The sequence below is a fragment of the Hippopotamus amphibius genome, chromosome 9 (assembly GCF_030028045.1).
Source record: "Hippopotamus amphibius kiboko isolate mHipAmp2 chromosome 9, mHipAmp2.hap2, whole genome shotgun sequence".
Taxonomy (NCBI): Eukaryota; Metazoa; Chordata; class Mammalia; order Artiodactyla; family Hippopotamidae; genus Hippopotamus; species Hippopotamus amphibius.
In genome coordinates, this window is record NC_080194.1 from 29795214 (window position 1) to 29815404 (window position 20191).

The following is a 20191-nucleotide window of genomic DNA, read 5'->3' on the forward strand; positions in this document are numbered from 1 at the left end:
CTCAGAAATCTCTTAGAAGGTTAATACTGACATTCCTCCAGGATAAACCTGACTAAATGTTTCCCCTTCTTTCACGGCAAGGATTCAAAATAATCCTCCTAAGTCTTCCCACACACTTTCCTTACCATGAGAATGAAGAATGCGTGATCCAGTTGGTGGAATTATACACTACTGTCTCTTTTTATCATACACCAGAGCAATAATATCTTTCACTAATTATGGCCTGATTAGACCTATTGAGCTTCCTAAGATGAGAGAGACTGCTTTATTACCTAATAAACAGGTTAAGCTTCAGGCTTTCACAAAAGAGTCCTTATCCAATAGGCATAGGCTGAAGGTCTCATGAATTTCATTACTTTGGGAACAACAGAGCATGTTTCAGACAAGCTTAGCAGTCCTGCAGAGCAAAGAAATTAGGCATCCTTCAACATTCAACAAATTTTTACTGAATGCCTTTTGTGTGCTAGGCACCATTCTAGGTATTAGGGAATAAAAGAGATAAAAATCCCTGCCCACATGGAAACTTATATTCCACTGAGGAGAGGCATGGAATAAACAAAATACACAAGCAAAATACATGGTATGCTAAATGATCATTGCTATGGAAAAAACAAATCAGGGGAGGAACATAATGAGTGCCATGGAGGGGCTTTTGAAATTTCAGGTGGAAGGAAGTGACAAAGTGAGCTATATATTAGGTTGGCCAAAAAGTTTGTTTGGGTTTTTCATAAGATGTTATGGAAAAACCCAAACGAACTTTTTGGCTAACCCAACAGATGTCTGGGGAAAGAGCACTCTGGGCAGAGAGAACAGGAAGTGACCAGGTTATCAGAAAGGGAGTGTGCCTAGGACATAGAAGGAAACAGCAAGGAGGCCAGTGAGGCTAGACCTGAGTGAATTAAAAAAGGAGAATTAATGGGTGCTGAATCATGCAGGGCCTCCTGAGCCACTGTAATGACTGTCTTTTACTAGGAGTGGGAGCTCAGAACAGAGAGTGATGTAATGCACATTTAAACAGGGCCACTCTGGCTGCTATGGTTGAAATCAGACTGAAGGGGAGCAGGAAGGAAGCAAAGAGACAAAGTAATGGGCTGTACTTTTTCACAGCTGAACTCTGATCAGTTTCCTTTCCATTCTGGCCCTTCCCATTGCTTCATCTCTTGGTAGTCCTTAACAGTGAGAATTTAGAAATAACACATAGTTATTGATTGTGTCCAGGCTTAATGTTTGCATTTTGATCAGGACAACAGTTTTGAGTATATAACTTATGTCAGTTACATTCACATGTCTGTTTTAAATTATCTGCATGCAAGACAAGTAACACTAGAATTCAGTAACTTGTAATACCCTTGAAGAAGAGGTAATAAACAAGTCTGATTCACCTATACTCAAAGCTAATAAGGAGAGAATGAAAGCAGAGGGTGGAATAGAATAGTAAATTTCTGTCTACATGATCCCAGATTCAGTAGAAAACTTTCCAAATGTTACCTCTTTTTACCTTAGTCGTATCAGGTACATATTTTGAGGTTCAGAAAGATAAGGGTTATTTACTTGCCTAATGTCACTTAGCTAATAGTGGGTAGCCAAAAATTAAACTCAGGTCTCTTTTAATCCCAAGACCAGTGCTTTTTCCACTGTGCCACTGTGACTTTCCATAGGACTAGGATTATGAAGTGCTAGGCTAGAGAAAATGGGCACCTGATTCTTGTAAAATGGAACTGCAAATGTGTTCCTTAGTGGGTAACTTCTCCCAAAGCAATTCTCAGAAAGTGGAAAAATATTAATATCTAGATTGAAATTCATTTAAAAGTTACCTGTGGAAATCAGGAGCTATGAATAGATAAAGTCTAATTGGAGAAAATGAATTACATAGCACTTTTAATCTTCTCTCTCTGTGAATCCTATTCTTGTTCTGGCTGGAGAATCTATCCCCTATATTTTAAGTAGTGGGAGTATGTGAAAGAGAAATGAGAAAAGGAACACAGAGAACAGCTATAAAAGATGAAAAAATCAGAACTGAGGTTTGAACATAGAGCAACAAAGTGAGGAAGTAAGATGAATTCAGCAAACAATCATTGACAACTTGCTCTTTGTTAAGGCAGGCAGGCAGGCAGGCAGGCAGGCAGAAATACAAAGCTGATATTTCAGGAATTACCAGCCTAAACAAAAACTCACAACCGCACTAAATTCTGCTTAAAACGAAGTACAGTCATCCCTCAGTATCTGCAGGGAATTGGTTCTAGGATCCCTGCAAATGCTCAACTCCCTTATATAAAATGATGTAGTATTTTCATATAACCTATGCACATCCCCTTTATATTTTAAATCTTCTCTAGATTACTTATAATATGTAATACAATGTAAATAGTTGCCAGTGTGCAGCAAATTCCAAGTTTTGCTTTCCAGAACTTTCTGGAATTTTTAAAGGTTTCAAATATTTTTGACCCCCAGTTGATCAAATCCATGGAGGCAGAACCCCTGGATATGAGGGCTGACTGTATTTAGTTCCAAGTACTAATGTTTAAAGCCACGGCAATTACAGTATCTATTTGTTGCTAACTCCTATCTCTTATTCAAACTGTGACCCTAAAGGAATCTTGTGCCTTATCAGCTGAACTGGATACAAAAATAATGTACTAGAGGATTTTTTACATACATGAATATATGCAGAGCTAAGAGACTTACAGTTTGCATATTATGGTATGTCTTAGAGAAAAAGAGAGGACAACAACAAAAATAATAACAGTTCTCAGTCCTTATAGCTTTTAAGCACATGAAGCATCTTGCTAGAAGGAAAAGTAAGTCTTATATCTAGTCAAAGTCTTATCAATTTGATCAAAGGTAAAGATACTGACAGTGAAGACTCAGAATTTCACAGATATAGCACATTACTCTTTCAGGAACATTTTATTTGTTTTCCAGTTGAAGATGGTTTTTCCCTAATTCTTCAGCACATGTCATATCAATGCCATGTGTTATCATCCAAAGGCCAAATTATTCAACTGAAGAATGGTTAACAAAGGGAAATACAGTATAGCTGTAAAATTTCAGAATCACTCCTTAAACTTTCTGAAAAAGTATTTCCTACCTGAGGGGCATTTGTAGCCACTAGAAATGCATTTGTCCGCCCTGGGTGGTCGTAATCATGCATGGCAGCTGCCACGTACAGAGCCATCAATTCCAACGCAGGAATGTTTGCAGACAGGCAGCCATAGCTCTCATCTGGAATAGAGCAACTCCTCGAAGAAATGTAAGCAATTCGCCCAGGGTTAATTCTACTGTTAGAATCTGAGGAACAAGCAAAATAAACCCGCATTACATGTAACATCTTCACACTGAGGCTAAGGAGGAGATTCCCATAGGTAAAATGATTATCTTATTTGTTGACTTACCTAAGAAATAGACTCTATTCATAAACATGGACATAATATAGTATACTATTTCCAACATACATGCTAATAGAGAGGAATAGTGTTAAACACATCCCTGAAGTCACTTACTTTACAGGAAATGACAGGATTCTCACGATGCTCTTTTACTCAAGCTAGTAATAATTTTCAAAAACCTGATTTTCTAAACATTTGTTATTTAATGGTTAGATATAATGGTCAGGGTAAGAGGAAAAACCAATCTAGAGAATAAAATGTCATGAGATAGTATAGAGATTTAGGTATTTAATATATTAACAAAGTAATAAGCTTTTCAACATAGATGCTTTTCAGATCGTATCCAGAGAGATTACCTTTCATGTATAACCCTGACCACAATCCTTCTTCCCCTTCTTTTTCCTACCATGAAGCCCCTTATAAAATACTATAAAGAAAAACTATGAAAACCAAAAAGGCATGGAAAATTGAGGAATGACTTGGTCAATATAACTCTTTTTATCTTCTAGTTAGAAGCAGTATTTTCACTATCAGCACTGTGCTTTTGGTGTCCTTAATAACTTGTCATTTGTTTCTTCCTTTTTGGTAATTTGCTGGCTGTATCTATTTAGATGGTCACTAGATTGTGTTTGCTAAAGGGATCTTAAACTATTAAGAAGGAAATAAACTACTGAGTGTAGCCAGCAAAGAAAATCACAAAGACTTAGAGAGAGACAAAGTTTCATTGGTTGTGTTCACCAGTGGAAACTCAGAATAATGTCCTGGCTCGTCAGACTCCAAAAGGACTTGATCATAATTTAGTTCACTCAATATCTGCAATCACAAGAATTTTTTAACATAATGACTTTAATACACACTTGATAATTATAAAGATACCTATTTTCATGCTGTTTATATTTTATACTTAAATTGAGTTTTAGAATTACCCACACTAGAGCTAATTTTAAAAATAATTATAAAAAGTAAAAACAAGACAGTTAAATGTATGGAGAAAGATATATTTAAACATTCAAATTTCTAATAGGATTTTTAATTATCAATATCAGTCAATAATTTCAATTTTTCCTGCTTTATGTGTTCTATATTTCCCCTAGAATTAAAAATAATTACATAAAATATCAAAAATGGCAAAAAAATCCTTTTAAACTCAGTAATTACTTAGAATTGACATATTAGGATCTTAATACATTAGTTTGTATATATTTAACACGAAATTAGTAGTATAAAAAAGAAAATAGATGGCAAGGACAACTAAACATAATTACTATAGATCCCATTTAAAAGAAGGCCTCACAGGACTCCCCTGGCAGTTCAGTGGTTAAGACTTCACCTTCCAATGCAGGAAGTATGGATTCTATCCCTGGTCGGGGAGCTAAGATCCCACCTGCCTCGGGGCCAAAAAAACAAAACAAAACAGAAGCAATATTGTAACAAATTCAATAAAGACTTTAAAAACGGTCCACATCAAAAAAAATCTTTTTTTTAAAAAAAATAAAATAAAATAAAGGGAGGCCTCAGTAAAAGGCAACCAGATTGAAAAGAGGTGAAACTATATTTATAGATGACATGATCTTGTATACTGAAAAATCCTAAGAAATCCACTGGAAAACTATTAGAACTAACAAATAAGATCATGACGGTTACAGGATACAAGATCAATATGCAAAAAATCAATTTTATTTCCCCATGCTAGGGATGAGTAATCAAAAAAATGAACCCAAGAAAGCAATTCCATTTACACTAGCATCAAAAAGAATAAAACACTTAGGAATAAATTTAACAAAAGTGCAAAACCAGTGTTCTGAAAACTAAAAAAATGTTGTTGAAAGAAATTAAAGAAGACTTAAATAAGTAGAAAAATACCCATGTTCATGGTTCAGGAGACTTAATATTATTAAGATGGCAATACTCCCCACCAAATGATCTATGGTTCAACACAATCCCTATCAAAATCCCAGCTGGCTTTTTTGGTACAAGAGGTATATAAGCTGGCCCTAAAATTCATATGGAAATGCAAGAGATCCAGAGTAGCCAAAACAATCTTGAAAAAAGAAGAATAATTTTGAAGTTTACTACAAAGCTTTAGTAACAAAGATTGTGTGGTACTGGCATAAGGATAGACACATAGATCAATGGAATAGAACTGAGAGTCCAGAAATAAATCCTCATATTAACGGTCAATTGATTTTGGACAAGGGTGCCAAGACCTTGTTAGCCAACTATGCCCTGCATGATGCAAGGCATTTTCATACATGTTGTTTCACTTAATGCTCACATCTTAAAAGGTAGAAACTGATTTCATAACATTTAAGAGCCAACCATGTGTGGAATATTTATAGAAATTTTTTCAACAAATGGTGCTGGGACAACAAGATAATCCATATGCTAAAGAATGAATGTTGGACTTCTTCCTTACTTCACCCCTCCAAATTATTTCCAGTGGATCCTAGATCTAAACTTAAGAGCTAGCTATAATTATGAAACTGTTATAAGAAAACATAGCAACTCTTCATGACCTTGAGTTACACAAACTCTTCTTGGATATGACACCAAGAGCATAGGCAATGAAAGGAAAAATTAGGTAAATTAAACTTCATTAAAATTAAAAACCTTTGTGCTTCGATTGACACCACCAAAAAGTGCAAAGACAACACAATGTGAGAAAATAGCAAATTATAAATCTAATAAGATACTTGTATCCAGAATATATAAAGAACTTCTACAGCTCAATAACGAAAAGACAAATGACCAAATTTTTAAATGGACAAAGGACTAAGAAGATATACAAAGAGCCCATAACAACATGAAAAGATGATCAACATCATTAGCTATTAGGGAAATGCGAATCAAAAAACCACAATGAGATACCACTTCACACCTACTAGAATGGCTATCAAAAAGATAGATAACAAGACATGGCAAGAAATTGGAATCTTCATACATTGTATGTGGGAATGTAAAATAGTGCAGCCACTTTGGAAAAGAGTTTGGCAGTTCCTCCAAATGTTAACCACAGAGTCACCTTATGACCCAGTAATTCCATAAAGCTACGTATATGGCCAAGAGAAATGAAAATATATACCCACACAAAAGCTGGCAGACGAATATTCATAGTAGCATTGTTCATAACAGCCCCAAAATGGAAAGAACCCAAATTTCCATCAATTGCATATTGGCTTGTAGGAGAGTGAGAAAGAGGCAGGGAAAAAAAAAAAAGCTTAATATATAAAATAAATATCAATACATATCAAAGCACTGAGGAAAAATACATATGGCTATTAGATACTTCATTTCTGTGACTGGTCACATAGCTGTATTTGGGATTTAATCGTTTTCTTATTCTACCCATCCCTCGTTGCTTGTGTCCTCAGCCAGCATCTCTACTGATATGGTTCTCTGCCCAGTGGGATGACCCTTACTTTCAGGGGTCTGCACTGTTAGTGAACCTTATGGCACCAGATTGCTGCAGTTTTTCATTATCTTCTGTCACTGTCCATGGGAGTACCAAAAAGGTCAGAGAATCTCCTGGGTTCCTAACATACATCCTCCCATGTGTAGTAGGAACCCTATTTATTCTTGATAATAAGCATCAGACAGGATCAATCACCTGACCTTGTACAGAATCCTCCTCCTGTCTACTGGTTCAAAGGCCAGGTGTCAGTCTCACCTGAGAGAAACTGAAAAGTTTAAAGTTTCCCTTTTAAGTGTCCTCTATTGAAAGCATTTTTCTTTTGGGAACTAAGATATGTAAGCCAAGTTTTGGTTTGTTTATTTGTTTTTGGGGGGGAGGGAGCAAAAATTTTCTTAGTGGATCATTTGAGGTAATAGAAAAAACCCTCCTAATCCCACTCTTTGGTTCACAGATTTGTGTATTCTGGGAATAGGAGAAATGGTACCATATACTGGTCACTGGTCCAGAAAATAAACCACATTTTGTGGGACAGCACCTTAGCCCCGCAAAATGTTTTCATCTAACAGGTACCCCAACTGAGTCTTCAATATGTCATTCTCTCAGGCCAGCTGTGGGATGATAAGATTCATGAAAAGATCAGTAAGTTCTGTAGGCAGAAGCCCACTGCAAAAATTTTTTGAGACAAAAATGAGTTCCTTGATATGCAATATTATATATAATAAGCCAATGGTGAATAAGGCATTCACTAAATTCATAGATGATGATGGTGAAGCACTGTAGACAGTGAAGGTAAATTCATATACAGAGTAAGTAAGAATAAAAGCTCTCTCTTCTATAAGACAAGGGATCCAATATAATCAACCTGCTACCAGATAGATGGCTGGATGTTCCCCCAGGGAATGGTGCTATATCAAGGGCTCACCACTGGTTTCTCCTATTGGCAAGCTGGGCACTGAAGAGAGGCCAGGGTCAGGTCAGCCTCGTGAGAGGAAGTCCATGTCTCTAAATCCATACATAATCTCCATTCTTGCCATCTTGGCTATTGTGTTTATAAGCTCACTGAATGAAAACTAGAGTAGCTAAGGAAGAGGCTGATAATCGAGAGAAGATGTCAGTTTGACAACTTGATTATTGAGAGCCTCCTTTGCAGAGCATGCTCTTTGGAAAGTGTATTAGTTAGAGTTGTACAGAGAAATGGAATTAACAGTGTGTGTGTTTGTGTGTGAGAGCAAGGGGGCAGGGGGAGGGATTTTTAGGAACTGGCTCAGGTGAATATGGAGGCTGGCAAGTCCAAAATCTGCAGGATGGGCTAGCAGGCTGTGGAACTAGGTAAGGTGCTGAAGCTCAAGTATGAAGGCTGCCTGCAGGCAGAAGTCAGTCTTTGTTCTATTAAAGCCTTCAACTGACTGGATAAGGCCCATCCACGCTATGGAGAGCAATCTGCTTTACTCAAAGTCCACTGATGAGTTAATCTCGTTTAAAATAACAGCCTCGCACAGAAACATCCAGAATAATATTTGACTAAATGCCTGAGCACCATGGTTCAACCAAATTGACATAAAATTAACCATTACAGTACGCATTCACATGGGAAACAAATATCTTCCACTCTGGAGAAGTCTAGCCACAAATCTCTTTCCCAGAACTCCTTGTCACTAATTTTCCAATCTTTTTCCTTCTATTACCCACAGGCCATGTATCAGTATAGATCCTTTCTCCTGGTCATCTCTCTCTCTCTCTAAGCCAAATACACAGATTTACTGCTTGATGTTCTGCTCACTGGTAGGATTTACTTTCTGCTATTGTCCTTCAAAGGATACCTTTTGAGAGTCTGTAAAGCTGCAGTCATCCACTTTCAGGAAGTACTGATTGGTATATGGGACAAAATCTTTTCTCCTTCAGTCAGCTGGTCATGGGTAATTCCCCATGAAGCCATATGGATTAAGGAAGAGTGCCAACATATTAGCAATAGGTGCCATGGGAATCTGAGTTCATATTTGGAGTCTCCTGTGCCTTCAGGGGCAGCTTAAAACTAACCTTGTATTTAATATTTCCTCTTGACTGAGTGCTACCATACATGCCAACTTTAGGAGGGTCAGAGGGCCCAAGTTCATAACAGGCAAGTCATGTGGTAACCTAGTGCATGTGATCAAATATTCAAACTCTATCAGAGCCCAGTAACAATCTAGCAGCTGTTCTACAAAAAGAATAGTTATCTGAGGAAGAAGGATGGGCATTGCCTCAAAATCCTAGATTTATACTGTGACTCTTAAAGTGATCTTCTGTAACTCCACAGAAGATCCCTATCTGCAAAAGACATTTTGAAAACTGCTGGACGTGTTGGGGGTCATGTTGGCAAGTGTCCAAGCAGCTTACGCTACCCTGAAACTGCTTCACATGATTCTCCTGCTCTGACTTGCACATAAAATTCATAGCCTTACAGTTCATGGGTTGGAGCAGTAGTACTGAGATATGGTAAATTTGCCTTCAGAATCCAAAGACCCTCTAGGTAGATTCAAAATAATTCAATTGTCCCTAACCTTAGAGAGGATACCTCAACATATCCTAGACCACCAGAATCCTAATAACTTCACTGAGGTAGCAGATCTCTGAATTTTTGCGCAAGTTCTCTCATTTCTCTTCCTCTGGCACTCTTATCAAGGCATCTAGGATATCTATTACATCTTGCACAGTAGAGCTATTCAGCATTATCTTGTCATTATACTGGACCACTTCGATACCTTATGGGACTAGGCTAGGTTATAACAGAATGGGAGGCTTGACATAGCCCAGAACTAGGATGCTGAAAGTGCACTGTTATGCCTGCCAGGAGAGAAAATAAATGTCATCTTGTGGATTTTACTAACAGGTATAAAGAAAGAAGCATTTCTCCAGGTTAACAGCTGTGTACCACACAGGATGAATTGGTTTGACTTACTCAAAAATTCAAATCTGGAACAGCTGTGACAACTGGAGTCATCACCTGATGAAATTTAGAATAATCCACCATCATTTTTCAAGATTCATTCATCTTGTGTAAAAGCCAAAGTACAACAGGTCAAATAGCAATGTGATGGAAATCACTGTGGCACTATCCATTCAGAAATAAGGTATTGCTTTGCTTCACTATTTTGCTCCAATAAGGCAGTTTCAGGAGATTTCATTTGACCCCTCCTACCATGATGGTCCTCTACGAATTAATGGAGGGATTCTGCCAGTTGCTAAATACGTTTGTTCCAACTGTGCATTCCAAAAATGGGTGGGTTCAGGGAACTACCACTGTGAGATGGACCAGGCTGAAAGTCCTTTAGTATCACCTAAATTCCATGAGCCCCTATTATGATTGGTGGGCCAGTGTGGTAGTTCACCCTCCGAGAGTTAGCACTGCAATGTATTTCTCAACACCTTGATGAAATGAAGGGGGACACTTCTGAGGGACATGGTTAGGTATTGGTGGGACGACTACATGACCAACCCGTTGCAACATCCTATCAGTGTAAGCCTTTGAATTCCTTCCTCCACAGTATATCAGGAAATTGTGACATCTCAATTTCTCTTAATGCCTAGATTTCAGACAATGAATGGAGCAAACTGTTAGAGCCACTGCCAAGCACTCAAGCTAATGCCTTGAATCCAGACTCTCCAATAGGTACACCTGTATCAATAAATTCAAAATAAGCAACCATTACCTTCGTTTCCCTTGCTGTAACACTTTAAATCCATTCCCACATATGTTCCTCAGGTTTCTGCCAATATAAAATTAGGAAATTATTTTGGTGTTAAGACTTAGATCCTGGCAGATCTGCATTTAATTATGGATCACAAAGAAATGAGAGGTGGTGGGACTGGATTTAGAGGTGAAAAAGCACTCCCCTAAAAGTAAAGAATCTCAGGTGAGGTTGTTACAAGGTCTTCAGGCAACCAACACAAGGAGAAATGATTGTTTCTCAGCAGGGAGGTACAGCAAGATTTGAGGGGTTCAAAGTAATCAAATTTATTGAAATCTACTCAGATATTCCCCTTTCAATTATCAGGGTCCTTTCTTTCCCAATCGATACCACAGTTCTAACATAAGCGGCCTAGTGAGGCCATGAACTCAACTTGCATTGTATTTCAGGTAACTTCAGGATCAGATTTTGGATTATGTTTTCAGAAGCTATGATCCTACTATAAAAATAATTCTTTTAGCTATCTGGTTCTCTAACCACTCATTAAAATTCTAAACTTGTCATTTCCTTTTTTTAAATTGAAATATAATTGACACAAAGCATTGGGTAAATTTAAGGTATACAAGGTGTTGATTTCTTTTTCTTTTTTTTTTTTAAAAACTCTTTATTGGAATATATTTGCTTTACACTCTTGTACCCGTCTCTGAGGTACACCAAAGTGAATCAGCTGCATCTACATACATATCCCCATATCCCCTCCCTCCCGCAACTCCCACCCACCCTCCCCGTCCTGGCCCTCCAAGGCATCTCCCATGAAGTTGATCTCCTTTTGTTATACAGCAACTTCCCACTAGCTATCTATTTTACAGATGGTAGTGTATATATGTCTATGCTACTCTCTCACCTCATCCCAACTTCCCCTTTGCCCCTCATCCAGCCCTGTGTCCTCAAGTCCATTCTCTACTTCTGTATCTCCACTCTTGCCTGTCACTGGTTTCATCACTACCATTTCTTCAGATTCCATATATATGTGTTAGCATACAGTATTTGTTTTTCTCTTTCTGGCTTACTTCACTCTGTATGACAGACTCTAGATCTATCCACCTCATGACATATAGTTCAATTTCATTCCTTTTTATGGCTGAGTAATATTCCATTGTGTATATGTGCCACATCGTCTTTATCCATTCATCTGTTGATGGGCATCTAGGTTGTTTCCATGTCCTGGCTATTGTAAATAGTGCTGCAATGAACATTATGCTACTTGTTTTTTTTGGATCATGGTTTTCTCTGGGTATATGCCCAGTAGTGGGATTACTGTCATATGGTAGTTCTATTTTTAGTTTTTTAAGGAACCTCCAAACTGTTTTCCATAGTGGCTGTACCAGCTTACAATCCCACCAACAGTGCAGGAGAGTTCCCTTTTTTCCACACCCTCTCCAACATTTATTGTCTCTAGATTTTGTGATGATGGCCATTCTGATTGGTGTGAGGTGATACCTCATTGTGGCTTTGACCTGCATTTCTCTAAAAATTAGTGATGTTGAGTATCTTTTCATGTGTTTGTTGGCCTTCTGTATGTCTTCTTTGGAGAAATGTCTGTTTAGGTCTTCTGCCCATTTGTGGATTGGGTTATTTGCTTTTTTGGTATTAAGCTGCATGAGCTGCTTGTATATTTTGGAGATTAATCCTTTGTCCGTTGCTTCATTGGCAAGTATTTTCTCCCATTCTGAGGGTTGTCTTCTTGTCTTGTTTATGGATTCTTTCGCTGTGCAAAAGCTTTTAAGTTTCATGAGGTCCCATTTGTTTATTCTTGATTTTATTTCCATTATTCTAGGAGGTGGGTCAAAAAGGATCTTGCTTTGATGTATGTCATAAAGTGTTCTGCCTATGTTTTCCTCTAGGAGTTTTATAGTGCCTGGCCTTACATGTAGGTCTTTAATCCATTTTGAGTTTATTTTTGTGTATGGTATTAGGAAGTGTTCTAATTTCATTCTTTTACATGTAGCTGTCCAATTTTCCCAGCACCACTTATTGAAGAGGCGGTCTTTTTTCCATTGTATATTCTTGCCTCCTTTGTCAAAGATAAGCTGCCCATATGTGCTTGGGTTTATCTCTGAGTTCTCTATTCTGTTCCATTGATCTACCTTTCTATTTTTGTGCCAGTACCATACTGTCTTGATCACTGTGGCCTTATAGTATAGCTTGAAGTCAGGAAGCCTAATTCCACCAACTCCATCTTCCCTTCTCAAGATTGCTCTGGCTATTCAGGGTCTTTTGCATTTCCATACAAATCATAAGATTTCTTGTTCTAGTTCTGTGAAAAATGCCATTGGTAATTTGATAGGGATTGCGTTGAAGCTGTAAATTGCTTTGGGTAAGATAGTCATTTTCATAATATTGATTCTTCCAATCCAAGAACATGGTATGTCCCTCCATCTGTTTGTATCATCTTTGATTTCTTTCATCAGTGTCTTTTAGTTTTCTGCATACAGGTTTTTTGCCTCCTTAGGCAGACTTATTCCTAGGTATTTTATTCTTTTTGTTGCAATGGTAAATGGAAGAGTTTCCTTAATTTCTCTTTCTGTTCTTTTATTGTTAGTGTATAGGAATGCAAGAGATTTCTGTGCATTAATTTTGTATCCTGCTACTTTACTAAATTCATTGATTAGTGCTAGCAGTTTTCTGGTAGAGTCTTCAGGGTTTTCTATGTATAATATCATGTCATCTGCGAAGAGTGACAATTTTACTTCTTCTTTTCCAATCTGGATTCCTTTTATTTCATTTTCTTCCCTGATTGCTGTGGCTAACACTTCCAAAACTATGTTGAATAGTAATGGTGAGAGTGGACACCCCTGTCTTGTTCCTGACCTTAGAGGGAATGCTTTCAGTTTTTCACCATTTAGGATGATGTTGGCTGTTGGTTTGTCATATATGGCTTTTGTTATGTTGAGGTAATTTCCTTCTATGCCCATTTACTGGAGAATTTTTATCATAAATGGATGTTGAGTTTTGTCAAAAGCTTTTTCTGCATCTATTGAGATTATCGTATGGTTTTTATCTTTCAGTATGTTAATATGGTGTATCACATTGTTTGATTTGCGTATATTGAAGAATCCTTGCATTCCAGGGATAAACCCCACTTGATCATGGTGTATGATCTTTTTAATGTGCTGTTGGATTCTGTTAGCTAGTATTTTGTTGAGGATTTTTGCATCTATATTCATCAGTGATATTGGCGTGTAATTTTCTTTTTTTGTGACATCTTTGCCTGGTTTTGGTATCAGGGTGATGGTAGCCTCGTAGAATGAGTTTGGGAGTGTTCCTCCTTCTGCTATAATTTGGAAGAGTTTGAGAAGGACAGGTGTTAGCTCTTCTCTAAACGTTTGATAGAATTCACCTGTGAAGCCATCTGGCCCTGGGCTTTTGTTTGTTGGGAGATTTTTAATCACAGTTTCAATTTCCATACTTGTGATTGGCCTGTTCATATGTTCTATTTCTTCCTGGTTCAGTTTTGGAAGATTGTACTTTTCTAAGAATTTATCCATTTCTTCCAGGTTATTCAATTTATTGGCATATAGTTGTTTGTAGTAGTCTCTCATGATCTTTTGTATTTCTGCAGTGTCCGTGGTTACTTCTTTTTCATTTCTAATTCTGTTGATTTGCATCTTCTCCCTTTTTTTCCTGATACGTTTGGCTAATGGTTTATCAATTTTGTTTATCTTCTCAAAGAACCAGCTTTTAGTTGTATTGATCTTTGCTATTGTTTCCTTCCTTTCTTTTTCATTTATTTCTGCTCTGATCTTTATGATTTCTTTCCTTCTGCTCACTTTGGGGTTTTTTGTTCTTCTTTCTCTGATTGTTTTAGGTGTAAGGTTAGGTTGCTTATTTGATATTTTTCTTGTTTCTTGAGGTAGGACTGTATTGCTATAAACTTCCCTCTTAGGACTGCTTTTGCTGGGTCATTGTATTTTCATTGTCATTTGTTCCTAGGTATTTTTTGATTTCCTCTTTGATATCTTTAGTGATTTCTTGGTTGTTTAATAGTGTATTGTTTAGTCTCCATGTGGTTGTATTTTTTACTGATTTTTTCCTGTAATTGATATCTAGTCTCATGGCATTGTGGTCAGAGAAGATGCTTGATACGATTTTAATTTTTTTGAATTTACCGAGGCTTGATTTGTGACCCAAGATGTGATCTCTCCTGGAGAATGTTCCGTGTGTACTTGAGAAGAAAGTGTATTCTGTAGTTTTTGGATGGAATGTCCTATAAATATCAAGGTCGAGATGGTCTAATGTGTCATTTAAAGCTTTTGTGTCCTTATTTATTTTCTGTTTGGATGATCTGTCCATTGTTGTAAGTGGGGTGTTAAAGTCTCCTACTATTATTGTGTTACTGTCCATGTCTCCTTTTATGGCTGTTAGCATTTGCCTTATGTATTGAGGTGCTCCTATGTTGGGTGCATAGATATTTACAATTGTTATATGTTCTTCTTGGATTGATCCCTTGATCATTATGTAGTGTCCCTTCTTGTCTCTTGTAATAGTCTATTTTAAAGTCTAATTTGTCTGATATGAGTATTGCTACTCCAGCTTTCTTTTGGCTTCCATTTGCATGGAATATCTTTTTCCATCCCTTTACTTTCAGTCTCTATGTGTCCCTTGGTCTGAAGTAGGTTTCTTGTAGGCAGCAATATAGAAGGGTCTTGTTTTTGTATCCATTCAACCAGTCTGTGTCTTTTGGTTGGAGCATTTAATCCATTTACATTTAAGGTGATTATTGACATGTATGCTCCTATTACCATTTTCTTAGGTGTTGATTTTTGTATCAGCAATATGATTACCCACCTGTAGCATTAACTAACACCTCTACAACACCACACAATTACCATTTCTTTTTTGTGGTGAGAACAATTAAAATCTGGTCTCTGAGCAGCTTTGAGGTTTACAATATAGTATTGTTGACTATAATCATCATGGTGTGCATTAGCTCTCTAGGAGTTGTTTATCTAGACTTGTTTATCCACTAGTTACAAGTTTGTACCCTTAAACAACATATCCCCAGTTTCCTCACTCCCAGCCTCTGGTAACCATCATCATACTCTGTGTTTTTACAAGTTCAGCATTTTTAGATTGCATATATAAGTGACATCATAAGTATTTGTCTGACATTTCATTTAGCGTAATGCCTTCAAGGCCCATCTGTGTTTTTGCAAATGGCAGGATTTCCTTCTATCTCATGGCTGAATAATATTCCATGGTGGGTGTGTATACACACCCACACACCCCTTCTTTATCCATTCATCCACTGGCAGACAAGTTATTTCCATGTCTTGGCTATTGTGAATAATGCTGCAATAAACATGGGAGTGCATAGATCTCTTTAAAGTTCTGTTTTTGTTTCCTTTCGACATATACCCAGAAATTGCTGCTTCATATGATAGTTATGTTTTTATTTTTTTGAGCAGTCAAAATCTCCATACTATTGTTCACAGTGGCTGAACGAATTTCCCTTCTCTTCAACAGTGCGCAAGTGTTCCCTTAAATCCACATCTTGGCCAAGACTTACCTCATCTTTTTTTTTTTTTTAAATAAACTGATTGATTGATTGACTGATTGATTTGGGCTACTCTTAGTTGAGTTGCACAGGCTTCTCATTGCAGTGGCTTCTCTTGTTGGGGACACAGGCTGTAGACATGTGAGCTTCAGTAGTTGTGGCATGCGGGCTCTGTAGTTGTGGCACACAGGCTTAGTTGCTCTGCAGCATGTTGTATCTTCCTGGACCAGGGTTGAAACCCATGTCCCCTACATTGGCAGGCGGATTCTTAGCCAGTGTGCCACCAGGGAAGTCCTACCTCTTGTCTTCTTGATGACAGCCATTCTAACAAGTGTGAGGTGATATCCCACTGTGGTTTTGATTTACATTTCCCTGATGATTAGTGAGGTTGAGTACCTTTTCATGTACCTGTTGCCCATTTGGATGTCTATTTTGTTTCTCTTCCCATTTTTAAAAATCAGATTTTTTTTTGGTTACTGAGTTGTATGAGTTCTTTACGTATTTTGGATATTAACCCCTTACCCAGCATATGGTTTACAAATATTTTCTCCCATTCTGCAGGTTGCCTTTTCATTTTTAAAATTGTTTCCTTGCTGTATAGAAGCTTTTTAGCTTGATGTAGTCCCACTTGTTTATTTTTGCTTTTGTTGCTTCTACTTTTGGTGTCAGTCTTTTTTTTTTTTTCTCTTAATTCTCTACTGCAATCAGAATAAGGCAGCGCATCTCATAGTCCTTACAGTCTTTGTTTCTACCACAATTTTCCATTTCAACAGCTACTTGGTCTCCCAAAGAAAGCTTTGTCTGCTACACATACTTGATTCCATAATATTGTGTATAAGGACTTATAATACTGCTAGTAAGAACTCAGGAGGAAGTGAGGTGCACAGAAGAGAAAACAGACATTGCCTTAGGGAATACTTAAATCACCTTGAACAGGCTCGTAGTAGAAAACTGCTGTTAGGGACACTGCCAGTGAGGGCTCAGATGAACCCATAATCGGAAACTAGAGGAAAGGAGATCATTGTTAACATAGCAGCAGAAAGCTTAGTTGAATTGTGTGCTGCATATGTGGAATACAAAACTTGTAAACAATGAACTTAGATATTTAGCTAAGGAGATTTCCAAGGAAAGTATTAAAGATACAACCAGATTTCTTACTGTTTGAAATAAAATGTAAGAGGAAAGTGAGGGAGAACTGTTAAGCAAAAGGATCTAGGACTTGATAATTTGGGAAATTCTCAACCTATCCAGACTGCAGAAAATACTAAAAGTGGAAGAATCACTGTCAGGAATGTATACTCTGGACAGAAAACCAAGCTTGTAGCTATTCCACTTTTTGCTAATTCCTTTGAAGGATAAAAAGGTCAGGGTCTGAGACAGACTTGAAGATGCTATGCTGCTGTCTTTGAAGAAGGGGCCATGAGCCATGGAATGCAGGTGGCTTGTAGAAGCTGGAGGGGGCAAGAAAACATTCCACGCTGTGTGGCATGCAGGATCTTAGTTCCTCAACCAGGGACTGAACTCATGCCCCCTGAAGTGGAAGTGCAGAGTCCTAACCACTGGACTGCCAGGGAATTCCCCCAATTTGTATTGTTTTAAGCCACTAAGTCTGAGGTAATTTGTTACAGCAGCAATAGGAAACTAATACAGATTTTGGCACTTGGAAGTAAGGTGTTGCTGCAACAAATACCTAAAAATGTGAAAACAGCTTTGGAATTGGGCTGTGGGTGAAGGCTGGAAGAATTTTGAAGAGTATGATAGAAACCTATAAAAGATATTAATCAATATATTCACGAAGTTCACTGAACCCCAAATAGCATGAATTCAAAGAATATCACCTAAGTGTATCAACAATCAAAATGCTAAAAACCAACAGCAAAGAGAAAAGGAGCATACTACTTTTAAGAGAAGTAAGACTTATGGCTGATTTGTCAACAGAAACTATAGAAGTCAGAAGATGTAATGATATCTACAAATGTGCTGAAATAAGAAAACATTATTCTAAGACAAAATAAATACATCTACAAACAAAAAGGCTGAAGAAAATGATCTCTGATGGAGAAAGTATGGATGGTAGACAAAAATGAACCAGTGACATAAGGCAAATCCATCAAACAATGGCAGTACTTTACTTTTTTTTTTTTTTTGCACATGGGCTTAGTTGCTCCACGGCATGTGGGATCTTCCTGGAGCTGGATCGAACCCGTGACCTGTGCATTGGCAGGCGGATTCTTAACCACTGCGCCACCTAGGAAGCCCAATGGCAGTACTTTAAACCACCAAAGAAGGTAAACCAGTGGCTCAGACTATATGACATTCGCACTGATTAGTATGATAATATTTCTCAGGCATTTGTAACTGAGCAAATTCTGTCCTGATTTGTGTGTGTGTGTGTGTGTGTGTGTGTGTGTGTGTGTGTGTGTTTTATTGGAGTATTTCTCCCCCCTCTCTTTTTTTAATCTTTTAAAATTTTGGCCACACACCTTTCAGGATCTCAGTTCCCCAACGAGGGATTGAACCCAGGCCATAGCAGTGAAAGTGCCGGATCCTACCACTAGACCACCAAGGGAAGTCCCGTCTTCCCTCTTTTATTTATTTATTTATTTTTATTTATTGGCTGTGCTGGGTCTTTGTTACTGCATGCAGGCTTTCTCTAGTGGTGAGCGGGGACTACTCTTTGTTGTGGTGCACAAGTTTCTTATTACAGTGGAGCACAGGCTCTAGGCGCGCGGGCTTCAGTAGTTGCAGCATGTGGGCTCATTAGTTGTGGCTCACAGGCTCTAGAGCACAGGCTCAGTAGTTATGGTGCACAGGCTTAGTTGCTCCGCAGCATGTGGGATCTTCCTGGACCAGGGATCGAACCTGTGTCCCCTGAATTGGCAGGCGGATTCTTAACTACTGTGCTACCAGGGAAGCCCTCCCCTCTTTTATAAAATAGAATAAGAGAACAGTGAATGTTATAATTCAGTATATTTGTATAAATAGTTACATTTATGATGAGGAAACAAAATCTGAATGTTAACAAGTTTTTTAATATCATTTAAATACATAAGTGAAGCTTTTAAACGTGCCCCGTTTTGTTGGGAATGTTATATATTTTAAATTTACATGATATATCTAAAACAGAAAAGCCAAGAACTGAAAGAAAAGCAAAGAAATGATTATCATAATATTCAGGGTATTGGCTACCTCAGTGAAGAAAGCAGCAGGGTGGGACACAGAAAAGAAACATGGTAGATTGAGTAGTGTTGAATCTTAACCTCACTTTTAAGATGGGTAGTGGGTTTCCTAGTTTGCATGTCATTATCGTCAAAATTTACATAGTCCTTTATATATATATATATATCAAGGTTTACTTAATAAAAATTTTAAGAGAATAGAGATAACAAAATGAGATAGCTTGATTTATTATTCCTAACCAGATAATTAAAGGAAAGATTTATAGAAGGAAGTACCTACCCGTTTCATTTCCCAGTCCATGATCATTATGGGTCTGCTGTAAGCCAGGAATTGGCCGTGTTGTCAGATACCAAACAGCATGTAGGACATCTGTGGCATGTACACGATTGTGATCTAAAGTCACCAAAATGTTTTATAAAAATGATCATTCTGTTATTTTTAACATAGGACATTTTAAAAAGTACTTTCTAGTCATACTGTATCCTCATAAATAGAATATATGGCTTAGAATAATATCCAACAATTATGTTTCTGTTTCATCTTATTTTGTGAAAGTTTCTTGATGTGTTTTCTTTTAAAAACTTTCACATATATTATGAATACATAGTAAAGGGGTCAAAGAAAAGGCAGCATAACCAGGGCTAATTTACCTAAGGTTGCTTGCTTTCCGGATCTTAGTTCCCCAACTAGGGTGGGCCCCTGCAGTGAAAGCGCCAAATTAACCACTGGACCGCCAGGTAATTCCCTAAGGTTGCTTTTTTGTGGCTTTTAAAAAAATGTAAATAGTGTCTGGATTATGGAGACCCATGTTTGCAAACAAAATAATTTCTGCACAAATGTAAGTTGGTACAGCCACTATGGAAAACAGTTTGGAGGTTCCTTAAAAAACTAAAAATGAAAGTACCATATGATCCAGTAATCCCACTACTGGGCATATACCCAGAGAAAACCAGAATCCAAAAAGAAACATACCACAATGTTCACTGCA

General features: G+C 37.6%; 1 protein-coding gene across 2 annotated transcripts in view; it reads right to left on the reverse strand.

The window, feature by feature from the left end:
* Positions 1 to 20191, reverse strand: part of PDE3B (phosphodiesterase 3B) — a 170208-nt gene that overhangs the window by 11623 nt on the left and 138394 nt on the right. For both annotated transcript variants that reach the window (XM_057750047.1, XM_057750045.1), the window contains exons 11-12: positions 19483 to 19596; positions 3089 to 3288 (exon numbers count right to left, since the gene is read on the reverse strand). In XM_057750047.1, coding sequence (XP_057606030.1) covers positions 3089 to 3288; positions 19483 to 19596 — 314 coding nt within the window. The remainder of the gene's footprint in view (positions 1 to 3088; positions 3289 to 19482; positions 19597 to 20191) is intronic.